This window comes from Cydia pomonella, chromosome 1 (genome assembly GCF_033807575.1).
Source record: "Cydia pomonella isolate Wapato2018A chromosome 1, ilCydPomo1, whole genome shotgun sequence".
Taxonomy (NCBI): domain Eukaryota; kingdom Metazoa; phylum Arthropoda; class Insecta; order Lepidoptera; family Tortricidae; genus Cydia; species Cydia pomonella.
The window spans coordinates 5,851,813-5,867,821 of record NC_084703.1 but is presented as its reverse complement, the minus strand read 5'-3'; the positions used below and the strand labels follow the sequence as shown (position 1 = coordinate 5,867,821).

Sequence of the window (16,009 nt, the reverse complement as noted above, 5' to 3'; positions counted from 1 at the left end):
AGTGTTCCCACTTGTCGCTCAGTTATCGCTGTCTATAACGATAGGGACAAGCGAGAATCGATCGAATGACAAACGCAGACCGATGGGTAACTGAGATGTTATAGATCCTTGCGGTTTAAGTAAAATATAAACATCGTATTAAGACTAAAGTGGTGACAGTAAGAAATAATTCCAGCAGCTCAAGAAAGATCAAAAATACCTTGTACTGTATATTTTATCAAACCCAAAGGACCTATAGCACGTGTATTGTACGCGTCCTCAGAATGCTCGGAGATATAGTTTGCATTATATTTATTTTTACATTACCTCTCCTCTTTTATACAGTGGCATGCAATACAAAATCACTCGCATAGCGCACTCGCATTATTGACATGACATGGTCAGTTTAAAAATACATATTGTAGTCATATATTAACATAAATGTTGTTACTAGAGTTTAGAGTCGGACCAAGATAACTCTTAACAGACTTTGCAATGATAGTGTGTGTGGAGTTTCACCATAAACAATTATTTTTGTGTAACCTCTATTAATATATTAAGTTTATTGTGGCACTTATATACTTACACCTTATAACTTCTAATTCAGTGCCGAGTTAGGTTAGACAAGAGTTGGCATTTCAAACAATGCATTTCGATATGGTGTTACATGGATTTTCAAGTACTGGCTCAGAAAAAACTCCCTAAACATCTCGATAGCCACCTAGCCTACCTCCAAGCATTCTGAGTAGCGACTTTCTTCAATTAGTATTAGGCGATGTTAGTTATGACATATACAAAATACTCTAGAAAATACGCCACGATAAAAATTACAAACGATCAGTAAGCCCCAGACTTGAAGACCCTAATCGTTCTATGTTGTTACCATTGCGAAGTAATTTTCAGTTATCGTAGTCATGGCGTATTTCCTCAGATATAAATAGGATTTCGCAGTGTAGCCCGACATACCTTGAGGCTGCTGCTGGTAGGGCGCGAGTAGCCGCGTCCGTTTCTTCTCATAGCCTTTTTGTGTGATGTCACCTGTGAACATTGATTAGTTTAGCAACGACGTCGTTTATCCTGGAGGAATTGGGTCAATGATTGGCACAATAGCTGGTTTCTAAACATTTGTTATGTGGACTAATTTAATTTATGGTTTCAATGACTGAGTCCACTCGACATACTGAATATGCAGCAGTGTATAAAAATAGTTAATTTGGAACAACCCGTTCAATTTCATTGATTAGAATAAGTTTGGCAAACCAATGAATAAATACAAATAAAATTAAATTTAACTATGTAGAACTACAGATAGTCGTGCGACGTCGTGGCTTAAATATATAGGGCATTATTACGCAACTTGCTTGTACATTTAAACTGAGGTGTTCACATTTAGAACGGTAATCGCCCTGTCGTGTCGTTACGCCGAAGTGGGAATGCAGCCTAAGTGTTGTCAAAGTGTGAATGGATTTAGTAGATATTTTATATTTTATACTTTTTACCCCGTTTTCGATAAGCCAATGCATCTTATAGTCAAATAATACGCTGTTTTCATGCTTAAGCACTTTGCTCCTTATTGTTAAGAAAAGGCTGAAAGCCCAGGCTTATTTTATCTATTTTTGCTAACACTTTGTTTCCACTTCGAAACGTTCAATTTTATTGAACATCGTTTATTACTTCATAGCCATTTCTTTTGAGAAATACTCCGAAGGAAATCTTGTTTGCCTTTTTTGTTACACTCCGTAGTTGCTCTTGTGCAAGCTTAAAGGCGGACTTTAACAAAGAAAAACAAGGGTGAAAGAGGAAATAAGTAGGCCTGACTATGTAGTTCTATTAACGTCGTCCCACCCAATGTACATGCTGCAGAGATAACGGACCCCCCTGCATAGAAACTTGTTTGTACGATGTACACTCTGTTTAAGTGTAGTATTAATCTTCACCAAAACAAATTAGCATTTATTTTGTCCTGTAAAATTTTCGGATAGCTGAAATATATTCAACTACTAATATTATAATTGCGAAACTCATTTAGATGAAAAAATATGAGTATAGAAAAAACAGAATCGTATCACGTCATTAGTACGAAGTCGCGGGCAAAAGTGCGTAAGTATATATGTATCTAATACCTAAAACAATAATGGTCGCCTTTATTAGGGTTCGGTAGTCAACTAGGAACCCTTAAAGTTTCGCCATGCCCGTCTGTCTGAGGTCATTAATGCTAGAATGCTGCAATTTAGCATGTGTGTAAAGATCAATCAAGCCGACAACATGGTAAAATAAACTAAAAAAAATTTTGGGTATCTCCCCTACACGTACAAGTCGCGTCAAAAGAGCTGGCACGAATGGAATACAGGTATAACTCATACGCAAGAATACAACAATGAAACAATACAACAAAATACAATAAAACAACAATGGTGTACAACGAAACTTTCGTTCATTCTAATTGTGCCAGCAGCTTCTGTGATCAACCTGTAAAGTAGGGATGGTTTTTTTTTCGTTTCAACCCTTGAGTGTAGGGTATCATTAGATAGGTACTGTGTACATTATACTTATAATAGCCCCAATTCAAAGCGCTGACGATGCCACAATTGCGACGGACGGGTAACTACGGAACGGAACCCTACACTGAGCATGGCCCTGCATGCTCTTGGCCGGTTTTTATTTCTATCATATAATAGTTTTCTGCATCCATTTATTACTAATGAGGTGTAACTACTGGTCAATATTAGTTCAAATTATAAACGAAAACAGACGACATTTTATTTACATCTATTATATGTCATTTCAGTTTACAATTGATATATTTATAGTAGTGTGACTACTAAAAACACAAATGAAAATGGGGGGAGGGGGGGGCAAATAAGAAGTATACATTTTGTTTTTGAATTTTAACTATGATTAGTTCAACAATTATTTATTAAGTATTGTTTGAAAAATATATTAATCATGGTTGGCAAATACATGCAGAACATAATGTCTGACAAATATCCACCACTAACAGCAGGCAAATGTGATCCTTATCATCGCAATTTTGAGCATATTTTCGCACATTTTCGGCGTTAAATTAGTAAATTTGTGTAGGATGCCCGGTTAAATGTCATCAGTTAGTTAGTATAGACACGTAATTTTAGATAGCACCACAGAAATGCTGCAAAATTTTGGCGAATTTGTGTGCCAATACCAATCACTGTCACTGTTTTTCGAAATTAATCGAGCATACGAATACGTGTTTAAAACAACACAAACATATGAATAAAAAAAATGCTTACTGCTAGAGGTAGACATTTGGCTGAATTATCTACCATATATAATCGCCAACCCTGAATAATATATATATGAAAAAACATTTGACTTTTTTTACCCTTAATATAGTTTAAGAAAACCACTAGGCTAAAATGGGACTGGGCCGGTCAAGTCTGCCGCATCCATCCGGAGAGGTGGGCTAACATAGCCACCAAGTGGATGCCGGTAGAGGGACGTGGACGGGGCAGCCCCAAGCGGAGATGGCGTGATGACCTGGACAGCCTCCTGAACAACTGGCCGGAGGAAACACCAAGTCAGGAAACGTGGAAATCAATGGGAGAGGCCTTTACCCAGCAGTGGGACACTCAAACAGGCTATTCAAAAAAGTTAAGATTTAAAAACAAAGTGAATACTTCTTATTTATCCACCCTGTTTTTTATCAACTTGACTACATGTACATGTATTGTATGTTCGACACATTGTGACCTTGTCGAAACCTGTAGTTGATTAATATCTAGTAGACAAAAACTGGCCGAACCAATTATTGAGACTTGTTACTTGGCTATATAGCAATTATTACAACATTTATTATGTATTTTAGTATCACTAGCCACCAGTTTGTTCACCACTCATAAAAATTAGAATAAGAATTATTTATTCGTAAACACAAACAAGACAAATTCAATAATATAACAAAAACATAGAAAGTATAAAGTGCCGCGAAATCTCCTCTTCTCAGCATGTTGCTGGTAGCTTCCAGCGCTGATCTTCCGTTGGGACCATCAAGTGAGCGGAATCACGAAAAGTAACAGACAAAAAGAAGAAATACATAGAGTGAACAAATGGGTAAATAGGAAAAAGTTATACAGCAAGAAGATACAACATAACGACTAAATGAAATAAGGATTATGTATATAAAAATTAAGCATCGTACTCATAACACTGTATCGGTCCGGTCCAACCATACCTTGACTGGACATTACAGCTGCTACACGAACTAAAAGGCAATGACAGACCGGACCAATATCAAGCGTCCATTAGATCAATTTTACAAGATTTGTTTATTATCAAAACAGCATCAGTAGGGCTAAGATGGTCGGCTTTTTATCATTTGTCACCATGCCTGTCACGTGCCCACTGATTAACGGTAAAAAAAATTTTCGTGGTTTCGGGGTTGGTCCACATATTTTTTGACCACCATGACATTTAATTTTTCTTTGAATATTATAATATTTTGAATATAAATAAAACATTTTTCATTAACAATTTATAGTAGGTAATCCAAGGTGGTAACTAAATGAAAAATGATAAAAGATTTAAATGATAAATGGTTTTTTTTTTATATCCATCATTCAAACATGGTATCAATGAACACTTGCATAGGTCTACAGAGGAAATAGGATGCATACATAACGCATGCGGAATCAAATCTGGACAAAGTTTTGATGTTAAACATGTAAAAAGTAAAAAAAAATATAAACTGAAATTGTACCTAGCTGCCAATTTAAAGTCTACATATGTATATCTGTCAATGAATCTGGTTTCATGGGCATTGGATTATGGTCAGCCGAGAAGAACAACGACGCGAAAATGTATGTACCTAATTTCTTCAGTACTAATTTAAAAAATATATTTATATTTTGCCCCAAACTAAGCAACAAAGCTTGTACTATGTAAATACACACTCATATACATAGAAAACACCCATGACTCAGGAACAAATGTCTGTGTATCACACAAATAAATGCCCTTACAAGGATTCGAACCCGGGACCATCGGCTTCATAGGCAGGGTCACTACCCACTAGGCCAGACCGGTCGTCAAAAAAGCAAAGATAGTGGATCATTTTGTGGAAACGGGTTAGAGCTGAAGCTCTGCTTATAATATTTTTGCATCCTTTTTCTTTACAAAACCTACCGCTGGAAAGCCTGTTTCAGGGAAACATTCCAGCATTAGCCAGAATTCTGAGAGAGATCGACTAAAATAAATGACGGCCATCTGAGTCACAAAATCTTACAGAGAGGTCACGAGAACATTCAAATGTGGCAGTAAAACCGTTTAAAAATATCTTGAAGATATGGGCATCGGCAAACGTTCAAGAAAAGTCAAGCCCACCGTCTCCGAAAATAAAAATGATATAATCTGAAAATGCGGCTGTGTAATTTGGTCAAAATTTATGATGTACGGGTATACGGAAATGGAAATTGTTGGCAATTATCGTTATCGCATTATCGTGGGTTTCTACTACACCATCATTGTATGCGTAGCCTTTAGACTGGTAGAAATCTTTGTCTGTTTGTCCTTCCTTTTGAGGTAAAGACATTGGCACCAAGTATCGGCATAACCTATGGAAGTAGGCTTCTAAGAGCTTGCCAAACTCTGGAAACGGGGACCAGAGGGCTGCAGTCACTACAGCCAAAGGAAGGCTGCCTCTGGATTACTAGATACTAGCAGGTCTCCTTGTCTTATCTTCTTTGCCAACAAAGCAGTACAGTAATACAGACCCAGAGGATGCTGTGTTGCTGTGACATAGGTGTCTAAAACCTGCACTTGATCACATCTCAGAAGCTTAGCAAGTTTGACATATTTGTCTTTCATGTGCATTCCACTTACACAAGATATAGCATTAACTGGTATGTTTACAGCTTTCTGGCAGTCAAAACTGAACTTTTTCATATTTCCATTTTCTAATTTCTAACAAATATTTATATTGGTTTTCAAATTGATCTAAAAAGAAAAAATGCTCATTTCAAACTCTAAACAATGAGACCGATAAATGCAAAGACATATATACCCTACTCTCGATGCCCTACTACGAAAAACGAAAATCGAAATTAAGTTATCTGCCTCTTGATCGATCCCGCATATGCGAGTGATAGATACAGAAAAGTAAATTTCAGTTTTCGTTTTTCGCGGTAGGCCCTCAGTTCTCAAGAAACGTCAAATTTTGTCCGAATTATTATTTTTGTGGAATTTGATTTAATTTTACTACATGGTCTCGTAAAAATAAAAGATCCAATGACGACCCAGAATAGAACAAGCTGGCGAAAAGCGATTAGGAGAGCCGACCCCAACTGAACATGGGATAAGGCCGGAGAAAGAAGAAGAAGACATGGTCTCGTAAAATAAATTTTATCGTGAAACGTGTGCTGTTAAGATACACACAAAATGATTTAGGGTGTTAAATAATAAAATTAGTGATGCGTCTCGTGGTTGTCTTATTAAATGTATAATTAAATATCTTACAATTAATTTCAAACGAGACTCGAATCGCCAGCTACCGACAAGTTCAGAAGTTTTTACAACGAGAGGTCTAGGTATTTTTTTGTATATGGTGATGTCATGTTTTATAGGAACTTGAGTTTTAGGATCGTAAACTAGGATTTTGTCTCCACCCGTAACCGAATAATAATTTTCAAAGTAGGTATAACTATTCTTATCATAATATCATGCATAAACAAAATAATCAGTGAAATCTAATTGCATTTGACGACCGGTCTGGCCTAGTGGGTAGTGACCCTGCCTACGAAGCTGATGGTCCCGGGTTCAAATCCTGGTAAGAGCATATATTTGTGTGATGAACACGGATATTTGTTTCTGAGTCATTTTTTTTTAACAAATATTATAGGACATTATTACACAAATTGACTAAGTCCCACGGTAAGCTCAATAAGGCTTGTGTTGAGGGTACTTAGACAACGATATATATAATATATATAAATATTTATAAATACTTAAATACATAGAAAACACCCATGACTCAGGAACAAATATCCATGCTCATCACACGAATACATGCCCTTACCAGGATTTGAACCCGGGACCATCAGCTTCGTAGGCAGGGTCACTACCTACTAGGCCAAACCGGTCGTCAAAGTCATGGGTGTTTATATGTATTTAAGTATTTATAATTATAATATATTATATATATCGTTGTCTAGGTACCTACAACACAAGCCTTATTGAGCTTACTGTGGGACTTAGTCAATTTGTGTAATAATGTCCTATAATATTTATTTATTTTATTTATTTATTATTTATAAGCACAGCATTTATTTTCGTTTATATGCATTTGATATAAAATTAATTGCGATTATGCTGGCGGGATAAATCGTGATAAACATTGATAACGAGCACACACGGTGCTGATTTTTGACTGCCATGTCATATTACATATATAATTATATGACGTCAGTTCTCTTGTACTCATAGTGTTCGACAGCTAGCGCTACATTAGCCTACATATGTTTAAAATCACTTAGACACTTATGTGAATGTGAACTGTGTTGCGTAAATTTTCCAAAAAATTGGCAGTTCTCTGAAATTATAATATTACATTTATGTATTCCCGCCGAAACCTTCAAGAAAAGAGCGTACTCTCATCTCAAAGGCCGGCAACGCACTTACAACCCCTCTGATGTTGCAGGTGTCCATGGGCGGCGGTAATCGCTTACCATCAGGTGATCCGTCTGCTCGTTTGCCTCCTCTACCATATAAAAAAAAAAAAAGGTGCTTCTCTCAAAAAATAATAGCCAACCTAAACTTTAAGACGAAAGTGGAAGACCCGTTCGAAATCGCCTTTTCATACAAACCAGGTCTTCTCTGGATATTCACATTATTGAAAGTATTTTGACACAATTTGTTGTATATCAATTTTTAATTATTATTAGATTTACGAGCATTGAAATAGTATGGAATCTGATTTTCGCTCCTAATTTTTACAATAATCAAAAAATCGAAGTAAGTCAAACGTATGGGCATAACTATGGTTAATATACATCAAATTATATAAAAATATTTTCCATAATGTCATATCCAGGGAGGAAAATGGGAACTACGATTGTATGGAGAAACGGCCATCTCTCTCCTCTCTCCTCTCCTTTCGTTTTATTGTACGACGCAGTCAAAGTAACTTTGCTGGCCTAGGCCAGCATACGCCTACGATAATCTATTGCCGGCACGCCTCGCAATGTTCGCAGCACACAATGTTTGGAAGCCTACTATTACGAAAGTAATAACAATATTTCCACGTGTGTTTGAGAAAAGTTCTTTCAATACATCTAAAAGTAGTAGACATGATTAAACGATATGAAATTTGTTAAAAATGTTTATGTTTGACACTACGTGATAAGTGTTAAACGTTCACAATGTTGGTTCACCAGAAAATAATAGAAAATGTCACTAAAAAGTCAAGTACGGGTAAACAAAAAGTAAACAATAGCAACACCGATCGTGATAAAAAATATATCTGTCGCGAAATGAGAGTTGTGTTGATGCTTTGTTCGATATACGGTGAACGTCAAAGTTATGTTTTCATTTTCCGCCTTATTGCAAAGGAGTAAAGTGCAAAAGTGTAAACACGTTTAATCGTTGATTTCAACAAGTGACATAATATATGTATAATGGAATCACTGGCAACAGTGTCAACCCAGTTGACGACGGATTTTTCATAAGTTTATTCAAGATTAGTCGTTACAATTTTGTAGTTAAATCTCAGTTAAAAAGGTTTTATCGATGTTTTTAAACACTACACTTCTTGTATAAGCCATTACATGTCGTTGGTTACGACTTTAACCTTTAATTCGTCAGCGTCACACACGTACGTTTACTTCAAATATCGAGAGTCCTAAAATAAACTTTCAAGAGAGGATATCTCGAAAAATATACAAGATATCGAAGAACTTGACTCAATTTAACTTGAAACAATTTTAATCAACTTTCATTTTGTATAAGTGGCCATGTCGCTACGTCGCATAGTTTTCGAGATATAATCTAAAAACCACAAAATGGGACCTTCAAACCCCCCTCTACCCCGGGCTCAAGGGCTACGGCCGGGGACTTTTGATATGTTCACCTCCTAACTCGTTCAAAGTTACGAGGTCAAGAATTGTGTTCCAAGCATTTCCCCCTATAACTTTTATTGAGCATTCGTGGCCTAAGAGTCCTAAGACAAATCTCCTTGATATCTGACGAAAACAAAAATACCTATGTTTACAAATGACGGACTAAAGATACTGTGACGCGACGTGAAAAATTAGGTGCCGATTTTGACCGAATATCGAAAACGACTGATTTCTGCATTATTGCAATTCCGAAAACAATGTTCCCGGAACATTGAATACGAGTGCGCTTCGCAACAATGACGGGCATTTCAAAGGCATTTCATTCGCAGAGTTATGGATAATTTCATATTCGCAGTAATTAATTAAGAGTTATCGTATTTCCACATTATTGCGCAATTTCATTGTCACTGAATATAAAATTTGTTTATTATTAAAAGTAGAACCCGCTTGGTTATTTAAGACATATTTTTAAATATTTTATTTTATTCGTTATTTAAGCTCTCGCTTTTTGTACACATATTTAGTAATTTGAACGAGTTTAACGTCATATTTATGCATGTTAAAGATATCGTGTGAAACCAGATAAAATCACTAAATATCTAAGTTTACTTATTTTTTATACCACCTTCTAAACGACTTTGAAGTGTTGTGTACATTATTGTCAAGGCAAGTACTCGTTAGTACGCAGCGGTCATTTTATACATACGAGCGAGTAGGGGTACAAGTAAACAATTATATGCTACATTTCAAAGTATTCATAATAATACAAAACCATCAACTAGTGCGACGGTTGGTAGAAGGCTGAATAGACTAGTTTATTTATCATCATAAAATAGCATGGTCCCCTGGTGCCGGCGTGTCCTAATTGAGTATTAACCCATTGACACAATATGAGGGGTCTGTTGGAAGGGAATAACGATGCTACTGCGTTATTTTTACTCAACTATGGCAAAGAGGGTATGATTTTGGCGATCTATGAATGTATCAAGTGTGGTGGCAACATAACGAAAGCATGAGTAGTCTTATACAAAATAACATAGTCCGGTTCCAATATTAAGTTAGAAAGTTAGGCAATTACTACCGGTAAACTCAAAGTAATGTTATATTATTGGCCTCTGCTGCCTTTCAATTAAATTACCATACTCTAACTTTACCGGCTTTTTAGATTTTGCGATATATAACTTGATATAGTTTACACCATAACAACGTTTCCAAGAATTTGTACTAAATTCAATTTGATTTTCCCTAATAATACTCGTAACGTAACTATTTACAATTGTAACCATTGAAGTGATCGTTAAGTGAAAATATCCCCTCGTACCGTTGCACAAACCGCACTATCATTTCATTAAACTTTATTCGTATCGTTATTTTATTTCCAGTATTCAACTCTCGCATTTTACTATATCTCAGAAATGCGAAATTAAATTTTATAAACTAGCTGTTATAGCTCATATATTTTGGTCATATTTTAATAAAATATGGTGACTGTGATGAGCTGATGAGCTCCTGCTCTGTCCGCCAGCGTGTTGTCCGACCAAACCCGGGCGGTTCAGTTTTGTTCTAGTATCAGCCGAGACCGATCTTTAGTCGAAACGTTTTTTTATGTCGAAACCTGCTGAAAGTTCGGTAAGACACTACTCACACTAGTTTCAGCGCGACCCAAATGGTACGGCAGTTGTATGTCCGAAACAATTTTTATTTTTTTATGCTGAAGTTTCGTTAAGCCTCTGGCATGGCATGATGTGTGAGATGTCATAGGTTTGCAGTAAACATTGATTGTTTTAAAAAAAAAGGTGACATTAACAAAAATAGTGACTTCTATGCAAATTCTACAGATGTCTAATAGCAAAATGGAAATAAGAACAACGAAATAAGTGGGTAATTCCCGTAAGATGAAAAAAGGAAGTCACCTAACCTTTTAATTTAAATAACGAACAAGCAAGTTCATTCATAAGACACAAAACTATGTCATATGCAAATATATCGTAGTTCCCCGCCTTAGCTCAAAAAAATCCTCGTGTGATAGGACCTACATATTATGAACGACTTCCAGCCGACATAAGAAGTGAACTGTGTGATCAGACATTCAAACGCCGATTGAGAGATTTTTTGTTGGATAGACCGTTGTATTATGTTAATGAATCTATGACCGATGTATATAGATTTTGACGATCCTCTACAGGAGATACTATCTTGACATTATTTTAAAATACTAGTATCCTGTAATTATTTAATTTTTGAATTGATATTTTATTGATTATGTTTTTGTATATCTGTTTTGACGATCATAATATGAATTCTTGTAGATTGACATGCCTGCAATTTATAATGTAATCTGTATTATGAAATAAATAAATCTATCTAATCTATATCTCTATCTATCTATGAGAATAATAGATAGAGAGATTATATTGCATTGTTTGACTTCTTACGCTATTATTACACTTGTTGTCCGGATGCTAAATTGTCCAGTCAATTGTTTTAGTGTCACGGTCGAACAAAAATAAGTCTTAACGTCTTCCTACTAAAGTTTATTCGAAAAATTCCTTTAAAGGGTATTATTACTGAGATTGCTGTTAGCGCCAGACAAAGGAACAGGAGGCGTCCATAAGCTCGTATCATTTAATTAACATGTCACTGGCTGGACTTTTCACAGGCCCTCTTAGGAAGGATTAAATCGAGTTGAGTTCACAAACATCTTTACAAGCCAATGTTCCAAAAATATATTTACACGCCTCTGAGACAGTAACAGTAAGGTCGTGTAAATATATTTACAGTACAAATGGTGCTACTTTCCGTGCATATGTCGAAACTTTAAGGAGCCATATGTACTGTAAAACGTTGTACGATACATGTGCGAATAGGTAATTCGCAACTCGTGTCGATTTAAAACACTCCCTTCGGTCGTGTTTTACTTTATCACCACTCGTTGCAGATTTCCTATTTTCTGCACTTGTATCGTAAATAACTGTTTTGAAACGTTGGCTAGTAAAGATGTTTGTGTACTAGTACGGTTAGTGCGTGAGTTTTGTTGGTGATTTGATCTTAGATTCGCGTTTTCCCGCGAGGCCACCTGCATCAAATCACCTTATCTACAAACTTCAAATTCCCATCTCACTCTTTAACCCCTTTGTCCGCCAAACACGTCAAATGTCGCACGCGGCTACAGTCCAACAAGAGTGCACAGAGTGCAACCGTCGAGAGCACCCAAGCCTGAAGAAGGAAACATGTCGCCAAAATAATTCAAGTGAGTGAAATGTTACCGTGGTATCTAAATATCATTCAAACAAGATTCACGATAACGCGCCGCGCACGGTAGGCGTACCATTCAAAGGGTTAAGAGATGAATCAGGGGGCATGAAGTTTTGATGAAAAATAGGAAGATATATTTTGATGTAGGCATAAAATTAAATATTACGAAACAAATGTCTTACGATCTCAAACTTCTTTACAGCTACTGTGTGTAGCAATTAACTATATAGACATGAACTTCATAGAAACAACCTAGGACCCTTTTCACGAATGGTATTAGATTAATATTATTAGTCCAACAACGATGTAACTGTGCCTAATGAGTTCTTATTGAGACCATACATATTTTAAGAAAAAAATAGGCTACTACAACACAAGCATCTTTCGTGTGTGTGTGACTAATAATTCGGTCTTGATCCTTATTAAATACACAGACGCGAGGGTAGGCCAGATTTGACAGATCAATAATTATAGGACATTTGTATGTAATTTAGGAGAAAAGCTCCATATTCAACTCTAACTTTGTATGCTGTTCTGTGTATACCTAAATGCTGTTCAGGCTTATTTAGGAATAGCGTACATTCGACCGAATTAACATAAATAACTTTCGTGCTCTCATCAGTTGCACTATTTTAAGTCATTTCATATTAAAATGCCTGGAATAGCGTACTGCCTTTCGTTTGAAAATGAACTCTGTTCCTAACGGACTAAAGACCCATTTTTACAATAGCTTATTGTTAGTAGATCGTACCACGCCCCATTAGTATTTATAAAGAGTAATTATTTGATAATTCGCAAGGCATTTTATAATTATCAACATCACGAAACATCACGGTCCATCAGTCAACACATACATAGTACGCATAGCGTTGCTGGGGGAAATATTCGCATAGCGCAGGCATGGCAGCGGATTAAGACATAAAACAAATTAAAATTGCAATCCATTGTTTTACATCTTATTTAACAAGAAAAAACGTAAAAATAAAGACTTGACTAAATCCCTGCTAATATTACGTATTTAAGTATTTATAAATATTTATTAAGTATAATTAAGTATATCGTTGTCTAAGTACACTCATCACCTTATTAAGCTTATTACTGTGGGACTTTGTCAATTCGTGTAATAACGTGCAAAATTCCGGTCGTTGTGAGAATCAGATTAGTTTAAAGTAATACGATGCCTAGACGACCATCATAAGTAAGTTTCTAGACTAAAATATGTAAACGATCGCAGATACTAGTATTTACATTTGCAAATTGTGTTAAACTGAACATAATCTGAAAACTTTAAACTTTAAAGGGAAGGGGTCGAGACAAATCTCACGACATCTCACCACGGGAAGGGGGAGGGGTCAAAAAATCCTCAATAACCTTCACGTAATGGACGCCCCCTTAGTGTTACAGCGCGACACGCACACATTCATAAGGCTGCCTTTTCAATGAGTGCAAGACGTGCGGGAATTAACCAACACCACATCTCTTCTCCGCTTCGCTGGATTACAAGTATTACAACCAATGTTTGACGACCGGTCTGGCCAAGTAGGTATAGTGACCCTGCCTAAGAAGTTGATGGTCCGGGGTTCGAATCCCAGTGAGGGCATTTATTTGTGTGATGAACACAGATATTTGTTCCTGAGTCATGATTTCTATGTATATAAGTATGTAGTATAAGCTTTGCTTAGTTTGGGGCTCGGTCGATCTGTGGAAAAAAAGTGACATCTTCTCACGTCTCCGCCCCAGTACTGAGCGACAAAGGGCTGAAACCCGACAAATGAGAATGAGTGGGTGTAAAATCGGCTTGGCATAACGTTATAGTTTCGTTTTAGCTAGCCTTTTTCTGGCTATTTATGGTTGCACCCTTGTGGTTTAATCTATAAATTTAAATATATCAATATTTTTAAAAACACTTTGGGTGTGCTCTTGATCTTACTATGTAACTCCACATTTTAACACTCCTGTGGTCATCTACCATAACATTAGTATTACGCGTACCTAACTCTGGGTATGCCTAGGTCTAGTTTATGTCCTCAACGCGAGTAGGTGCGGGAGTTTAACGGTAGATCGAAAAGACTCAATGGCGGGCATATGTATATGGGTTAAATTATAGGGTCTTTGACACTGATTAGGGTGGCAGGTGGATTTTTTTAAGATAATACATTTTCGTGATACGCTCCTAAGGCCCAGCCATAGAAATGAAAAATCCTAAATTTGCCACTAGAATTTGAACCTATAGTGCAGGGAATACAGTTGATTTTATTTTGTTTGAAAATTGAATGAAACAAAGCCAATGCAACTCTGTTCCAATTGAATATGATTTAAATTTCATCGAACTGAATAAGTCCTATTGGTAGGACCTTAGGCCTTACGAGGATAGATACGTTTCCCAAAAGGTACCTGAGGTTTGCCATTCAAGAAACACACTTTTCAATATAAATTATTATCTTTACTACTTGGGTATTATTATTATTGTAGCGCTAGGGGGCCTTTTGAGTGCCACATCGACTAGGTATTGATCTATTGTAGTGGCCATAAAAACTTGAAGATCAAGTTTTAGTGTCATACTTATAATAACCATATCCCATCAATCTCTCACAGTATTGGACAGAAAGAGATAGGTAGGTAACATATCCCACGCAAGAAAGAGTTGCATGTCACAGTTGTGCTAGATTGTATGTAAGACATAGGTATATTGAGTGGCCATATAATACAAAAGGCATGTCACATTTATCTCAGACCTTAATACTCAAGTCACAAATAGATACTCTGTGTTTGAATATTGTACGGCCAATTACTGTATACCATATTGTGGTGTCTTCATCAGGTGACAAAAAATAGTCATATTTTCATTCTACTTAACCTGTATTTAATTTCAGTATCTGGCTTGTTACTTGCAATTTTATCAGTAAATCCCCTAGTCAGGGTCAGTAATGTTATTGTTTTTATTACATAACAGACATTCATATTCACATTGTAAGGCCCACCATACATAATATTACTGTTTTTAATTTGAACCTTGTTAAATAAGAAATAGGGATGACTTTAATTTCTTTGGGAAAACAACAAGTAGAACAAAAGACATGCTAATTTATTTGGTTTTTGAAAGGTTCTAATTTGACTGACAATGTGTACATGTACATTCTAATGGACATTGGGCTAACCATGTTTATGTGTACTTTACATAGCATTTATATTTATCTATGTACCTAGTCATGTATTGTCCCCTGATAGATGATTTACTTTAAGAGTGTGTTGACTTTTCAATTGACAGTTCAATTAGGTATCAAATAGCACTTAACTAGATGCCTATCAACAACATTGGATAAGAAAACTGTACTACAGTGGTAAATATCTAGTTATGAATCAATAGTTTCCAAGAAAATTCTTATCAATTGATAAAGAATTTCTAACAACAATGTATCTCTAACTGTAAAATCGAATATGTAAACGCCAATTGTAAGCACTTTGTACCTCATTCAAAACACAGACGCCTAAATTGGATTCGAGTATGATGTGAATATGTACAAAGAGTATGAGTAATACTGCATTGTGCGAGCGCGAGGGGTATTTTATTTGTGGTCAACAAGTCACTCACACCAGTTAATAAGGAAAACACATGCAAAACTACACTTATATACGTTGTGGACATAGAAGCACCCAAGAGCTGCTAGGGTCAAATCTTCGCGGTACGT

General features: G+C 36.1%; 1 protein-coding gene across 3 annotated transcripts in view; it reads right to left on the bottom strand.

Moving 5' to 3' along the window:
• LOC133521769 (disco-interacting protein 2) overlaps positions 1–16,009 on the bottom strand; it is a 122,400-nt gene that overhangs the window by 105,777 nt on the left and 614 nt on the right. For all 3 annotated transcript variants that reach the window (XM_061856869.1, XM_061856951.1, XM_061857025.1), the window contains exon 2: positions 946–1,017. In XM_061856869.1, coding sequence (XP_061712853.1) covers positions 946–1,017 — 72 coding nt within the window. The remainder of the gene's footprint in view (positions 1–945; positions 1,018–16,009) is intronic.